At 35.2% G+C, this 7,070-nt stretch overlaps 1 protein-coding gene across 9 annotated transcripts in view; it reads right to left on the bottom strand.

Annotated features, from left to right (window-relative positions):
• Positions 1-1,125: 1,125 nt before the first annotated feature.
• Positions 1,126-7,070, bottom strand: part of CEP57L1 (centrosomal protein 57 like 1) — a 70,606-nt gene continuing 64,661 nt past the window's right edge. For all 9 annotated transcript variants that reach the window (XM_019029712.3, XM_031012201.3, XM_055390739.2 and 6 more), the window contains 4 exons: positions 5,930-6,007; positions 5,571-5,764; positions 4,316-4,460; positions 1,126-2,288 (listed from right to left, as the gene is read on the bottom strand). In XM_019029712.3, the coding sequence (XP_018885257.3) occupies positions 2,067-2,288; positions 4,316-4,460; positions 5,571-5,764; positions 5,930-6,007 (639 nt within the window). In that variant the 3' untranslated portion in view covers positions 1,126-2,066. The remainder of the gene's footprint in view (positions 2,289-4,315; positions 4,461-5,570; positions 5,765-5,929; positions 6,008-7,070) is intronic.

Here is a 7,070-nt window from a genome sequence, read left to right as displayed (position 1 = left end):
GGTGAGATCTCAGCTCACTGCAACCTCCATCTCCCAGGTTCAAGCGATTCCCCTGCCTCAGCCTCCCAACTAGCTGGGATTACAGGCATGCGCCACCGCACCTGGCTAATTTTTGTAATTTAGTAGAGACAGGGTTTCACATGTTGGCCAGGATGGTCTCAATCTCCTGACCTCGTGATCTGCCTGCCTCGGCCTCCCAAAGTGCTGGGATTATAGGCGTGAGCCACCGCGCCTCGCCGGTTTTTAAATTTCTAATGATAATTTTTAAAGCAATACCTTTTCATAAATAATGAATTATTAATAACTAAATATATTCAGCCACCTTCCTAAATGTATGGAAAACAAAGGCACAGAACTATAGGTCTGCATTATGGTCCTGGTGGATAGCAGAAAGCTAAAAAGTTTAGCAAAAAGCTAAGCTTAAACTATAAAACTCATATCCTCAAGGAGGAAAGGCAAAGTAGAAAAACAGGTAAGGTGATGCAACTGAGTTTAGATCAAACACCCTGTGGAACATCTCCAGGGCTGAGGAGCTAAGGGTGTGAATGAGTGGAAGTGAAAGCTGGCAAAGGGCACATGCACTATTTACAACAGGAGGAAATTTTGATCTCTGCCATTAACTACTTTCAAGGACAATTTCAAGCATCAATGTGCCCATCTTCAGTCACTTCCCCACTTCCAGGTATGGAAGGTATTCTAACATGGTATCTCTCCTCACCATTAGAATGAATTATAGTTCTCTTCCTCCCCAAAAGATCCATAATTACCAACTTTTTCCTACACAAGCTTCTTGGGAATTTCCTAGGAAAACAGAAAAACTGTCTTTTAAAAATTGCTCTCCTTAGCTTCCCAAGATCCTGACCTAAAAATTCTTTCACATCTATAGCTTGAACATTCCATCAGCTGTGGGTTCAAAGAATTCAGTAAATATGTACTTCCAACTCTGTCCCTTAGGAACCACCATCTCTTAAACTGCTACCCTATATTTGAGCTCCTCCATTCTATTACATCTTTTCTCTCTGTCCTCTATTTCTAATTCAGTTCATGACTCTAGTTCCCCAGTTGCCTCAGAGGATTTGAGTGAGAAACCAAGAGTTCAGAAGAGTTGTACTAGTTCCCATAGGCTTCCAGAAAAATGATCAAGTGCAAATTTATTATAAAGCATGCATACACAATGACATTTGACATTACTGATTTTAAAATATAAAAAATAAAAATATACCATACTACCGTGAATTTCTGCTGGATGAGGTAATTTAATGCCCAGCTTCCTCTTCCTCTATACTTTCTTGTAAAAAAAAAAAAATACCACTTTTGTGGGTCCTAGAAATTCACAGTCTCAATTTATACTGATGGACATTACATACAACGCAAAGAATAAAAGTCAGCAAAAGTTATAAAGTAGTAAGATAAAATTGATCATTGATTTTTTAAAAAAACTAGTTTTGTAAAAGAGAATGGGAATAGCAGAGGAAAGCTTCTGCAACTGAATTACTGTCTCCTAAAAATTAAGTAGCTATAGGTTCCTACTGTCTCATAAAACTTGGATTAAAGGCTTCTTCACAAAACTGTGTAACTATAAGCTTTTCCTTTTCCAAAAGAGAAAAACATTTCACAGCTCTAAAACAAAATAGAAAGAAGGCACCAGGAAAGCTAAATGATCTTTCTGAACTCTGTTCATTTAACACTGGCTTTTAAGGTTCCAAACCTACTAAATGAAAAGTGGAATGAATGGTACTTGTAGCTTGGATTTAACTCAATTTTGAATATTGTCAATCTAGTACAATTTCTTAAATTTAGCTTAAGATATCTGCAAAGCCAACAATGTTTCCAAGACAAGATGAGGTTATGGGCTCCAATCAATAAGAAAAATAAAAAAGCAATTAATTTATTATTTGGAACCCACTAGGTCATTAGGCATTAATTTTTAAATACTGCAACTTCATGTTTTATAGAAACTAGAAACATGATTCAAAATGTCACAAAGTTATATTAAATTAAAACCACTTTAGACAATTCAAGGTCTCATTGACAAAGTTCATTAAGGTGACAGTTTTGCTGTTTTGTTACTGTTCCCACATGATATCATCTCTTCTCAATTTCATTTGAAGATTATGAACTCGTATTGGATGAAAGCTGCTGTTTTTCTGAAAAAGGTTAGTGTCAGTCAAACATTTTCTGGGGCTATTTTTTATGTTCTTTGATCCTTTAGGGTAGCTGTCTTCTTGCTGAATACCTGAAGCTTCACTCATCTTTGAGTTTTGAACTTTTTGCTGCAGTTTACAGACCTGGAGAGAAAAAAAAATCTAACATTTTAGTCAAAAATATACTAAAAATATATTCCAAAATATATAGGTTGAATTGATGGTTTAACGTTAAAAAGTTAAAATTGAACATTAAAAAATTCAATTCAGTAAGTTTTTAATTTATTGAACATCTATTACATGCCTAACACTGTGCTTGTCAGGTAGAAATATAATGAGAAAAAAGCTCTTACTTTCAAGGAGCTTACGGCTCCTATTAGTGAAAAAAAGCACATATGTGACAACTAGAGAATACTCTGAGCCAGGATAACTTTGAATAAGACAAAAAGTGTATATGTAAGAAGGCCAAAGTCAGATAAGGTCAACATGGGCTGCAGAGATTGAGGGAAAGGTTGTATATAAGATATTAAACTGGTAAAAACTAGAGAACAGAGAGGACAGAGAAGAACCTTTCAGGTAACATTAACAGCAAAGCAAATAATTGGTTCTAGGAATGAGTATCAAGTTTTGAAAGTTATACACACACACATGTGCATATGTATGTGTATATGTGTATATATATGTGTGTGTATAAATATGTGTTTTTTTTTAACTGCCATTCAGTAGTACTTTAAATTCAGGAATACTTTTGTGTACAAATACTTTTGTGTATTCCTGAATTTAAAGTACTACTGAATGGCTGTTTAAAAAAAAGTCAAGGGAATAACTTTATCACCTTGAGTAGTATATGGTAATAGTGGAGGCAGACAGAATTAAACAAAAACAATACATATCAACTAGCCAAAATCAATTTCTTCAAAGTCCAACCCACTACTTAAGCTATTTCACTTGAGCATAGGTCTAATTTGTAGAGCTGATCCAGACTTTGGGGGAGTACCTAGTTCTCTATTTGGCTAACAGTCAATTTTTATTACAGATATTACATTTATCATAATAAAATGCTTAAAATTTATACTGCTATAGCTATTATGGAATATAAATCATGTTTTTTAAAATATAGTATATATATATAACCTGAGTTTTAAAAGTGATAATTCTTCTATTCCTTTCAAGTTTCTCCTATGCAATTTCAAGAAAGTGTACAAGTTGTATAATCTTCAAAACAATCATACAGAAATTTTTACTTACTATAGCCTTAAAAGCCAGTAAAATAAAAATATTTGTTTTAAAAATTTCACTTTCTTTCTTCCTTTCCTTCTTTCCCACAATAAGAATAAAAGTAATAATATTCTGCATCTTCTATTACTTTCCTATAAAAGGTGGGGAGGCTTATTTGTGACATTCATATATCACTAACTTATATGAATGATGATTTTGTCCATAGGCAGATGGCTACATGATGTGACTTGAGGGTTCCTGGGAAAGGCTCCCTCTGCTTTCTGCTCCAGCAGTGTAATAGTGCTGCAAGTTCAACCTACGGAGTCATTGTCTTGGAATTAAATATTACATTCCATGATTTTTCTGTTAAAATAAGAAAACTGTTAGCTATTCTTAGTTATTACATCTTAACATACAAGTGCAGAGTTTTCTTCACCATCCCTGTTCTACTCACTATAGCTAGCTGAGTATAGGACCCCAGGGAATGGAACATAAAACAGCTTGTTTTGGGAAAGGGGAAATCATGCTTTAAGGATTGGGGCACTGCTTGGGAGCCAGGTTTATGTCTGGTAGTGAATGAGAGACCTGCTGACATAGGGGTATCATTAAGGCATTAGAGGAGAGAAGGAAAATGAAAAAGAATGCTAAAAGGGTAACTGGAGGGCTGCTAAGGCAAGTTTAGTCTGCCTCACAATTTCCCCAAAGCAATTTCTGAATACATAACTGAACTTATTTGCTCACTTAAAAAATTTTAACTTGGAGAGTTATGTAGGAGGTCCATGTTATTCCAATGGGACAGATGGCTCTGTTCTGTCATAGGCCTAAGGGACTACCATCCATCTTTTCACTAAATCCCATATACAGACCTCAAATTTGGAAAGTCATACAGAGATACAACACTGAATCCAGATATTTTATCCTTTTATTAAAATCTCTTACTAAAGCCTTCTTACACTGTCTTGATGCTTCTTCAGTTTGGAGATTTGTTCTCCTTTAATTTCCATTTTCTTGAGTAAACACTCTAGTTCACATTCTATGTCGTCACAGACTGAATGACTTTCAGTTTCCTTCATTTGTTTCAGTAGTTCTTGGTGCTCCCTATGAAAGAATAGCAAATATTAAGCACCATTATAGTTTATTGCATATATTTCTTTGCCATAATTAAGCAATTTTCTGTTCAATCATAAATTTTAGTCAGAGTTAAATATTAACCTTTAAAAACAGCCTCTTTCTTTAGGGTTAATTAAGTCTATGGTAAATATAACCAGGCTCCTGTGATTTGAAATTAAATACCTTTAGAAATATCTTAAGACGGCTAAGCAACTTTTAAAAACACCTGAATTCCTGATGCTCATAGCTCAATGTAGTAAAATGTATGATGTCTTTAACAGAGGTATTAAAGGGCTTTCTTCCTCATTATTGATATAGGATCTTTGGAAGAATTCCAGTTGTGGAAGTATCTGCCTGAAAAATTTCTGGATTTGTAGTTAGCCTACTGAAATGCTGTTAATAGAAAGAGTTATATCTTCTACAGAAGTCTTAGATCAACTAGCTGGTCAGCCAAATCACATAGTTCTGGAATTTCTGTTGAATATATATTTAAGCAGGTGGGCACAATATACTGTATCCCATATGGAAATCTTCTTTACTATAGATGCTTCAAAATTTGTAATGCAGACCAGCCAGAGTCTAAAACAAGGAATTACATTCCTACTTGTCTAATGAAATAATTCATTCAGCTAAAAGATTCTAAAACACAAAAGGAGAGCCTGTCTTATAAAAGCTTTTGTGAGTTTTAATCTAAGGTCATCAGATCCTGTATGTTAGAATGATAATAATATCTATCAGTCCAGATTTTGGGAATACAGAAATACCTAAGAATGAAAAAGTAGTAGCTATAAAGAATTGAAATTTTAAATAGTAATAAATACAATCAAAAATAGGGACAACAAACTGTCCAAATGGCTAAGTAACGCCTTTAAGAATTTGTAAGTGGTATTGTTCTTAAGACTAAGAAGAAAAAGTGATATGGTACTTCTCCTGATAAAGAATAAAAATACTGGCCAGGCACAGTGGCTCATGCTTGTAATCCTAGCAGTTTGGGAGGCCGAGGCAGGAGGATTGCCTGAAACCAGGAGTTCAAGACTAGCCTGGGCAACATAGCGAGACAGTGTCTCTTAAAAAAAAACAAAGAATATAAATACTTACATGCTCATTTGGTCCAGCTCATCTTGCATTGCCATCAAAAGTTCAGATAAATTGTCACAAATGGAAATGGACTTTTCTGAGTCAGGAGGAATAGCCTTACACCAGAAAGTTGTTCTAGAAGGCTTGGGGAGACATCTAGTCTCAGTCACGTTAAAAGGTTTCTGAAGGATATGTGGGTCACGATGTTGCCTCATCTGCAAAAAGTTTTGCATACTTGCATTCACAGAACAGCTTGCACTGGTAGACTTATGGGAAAAGATACAACTGAGAATAATTTTAAATGACTGAAGATATTTAAATAGCACTTACAACAAAACAGAGTTTTTTTGAACAACTATCTTCATTTTATCCCCTCTCACCTTTTCAGCCACAAAAGGCAGTGCTCCAAACTTTGAACAAATTTGCCAAGGTGGTCCTCTCTTTATACATTTAGTTTTCTAGAGATTGGCAAGAAAAAAACGTAAACAAGAAATTATTTTAAAAGTTATTTACGATATGAAGAACTCTCAAAACTCAACAGAAAACAACGCAACTGGAAAATGGGCAAAAGACATGGACAGAAATTTCACTGACAAGGACATATGTACGAGAAACATATGAAAAGATATTCAACATCATTAATTATGGAAATGCAAGTTAAAATTACAGTGAAATATCACTGCACATCTATCAGAATGGCCAAAATAAAAAACAGTGACAATAACAAATGTTGGCAAGCATGCAGAGAAAATAAAATCACTCACATATTGTTGGTGGGAATACAAAATGGTACAGCCATTTTGGAAGACAGTTTGGCAGTTTCTTATAAAACTAAAAATGTACTTATCACATGACCCAACAATTGTTATCTTATGCATTTATCCTAGAAAAATGAAAACTTATGTTCACATAAAAACCTGTACACAAATGTTCATAGCAGCTTTATTTGTAATAGCTAAAAACCTGGAAACAATCGAAATATCCTTTTTTTTTTTTTTTGAGATAGGGTCTCATTCTGTCACCCAGACTGGAGTGCAGTGGTATGATCTTGGCTCACCGCAACCTCCGTCTCCCAGGCTCAAGCGATTCTCCTGCTTTAGTCTCCCGAGTAGCTGGGATTACAGGTGTGTGCCACTACTGCCTGGCTAATTTTTGTATTTTTAGTAGAGATGGGGTTTCACCATATTGGCCAGGCTGGTCTTGAACTCCTGACCTCAAATGATCCACTCGCCTTGGCCTCCCAAACTGTTGGGATTACAGGTGTGAGCCACCGCTCCCGGCTCCAGATATCCTTTAACAGATGAATGGTTAAATTGTGGTACATCCATAATGTGGAATACCACACAGAAATAAAAAGGATGTACTGATACGTACGACAACTTGGATGGACCTCAAGGGAAAAAAGCCAACCGCAAAAAGTTTCATACTGTATAATTCCATTTATATAACATTCTTGAAATAATAAAATACACAGATGGTGAACAGATTAGAGGTTGCCAATGTTCAGGGAAGGTGATGTGT

The sequence above is a fragment of the Gorilla gorilla genome, chromosome 5 (assembly GCF_029281585.2).
Source record: "Gorilla gorilla gorilla isolate KB3781 chromosome 5, NHGRI_mGorGor1-v2.1_pri, whole genome shotgun sequence".
Classification (NCBI taxonomy): Eukaryota; Metazoa; Chordata; class Mammalia; order Primates; family Hominidae; genus Gorilla; species Gorilla gorilla.
This window is presented reverse-complemented; position numbering and strand designations above follow the sequence as displayed.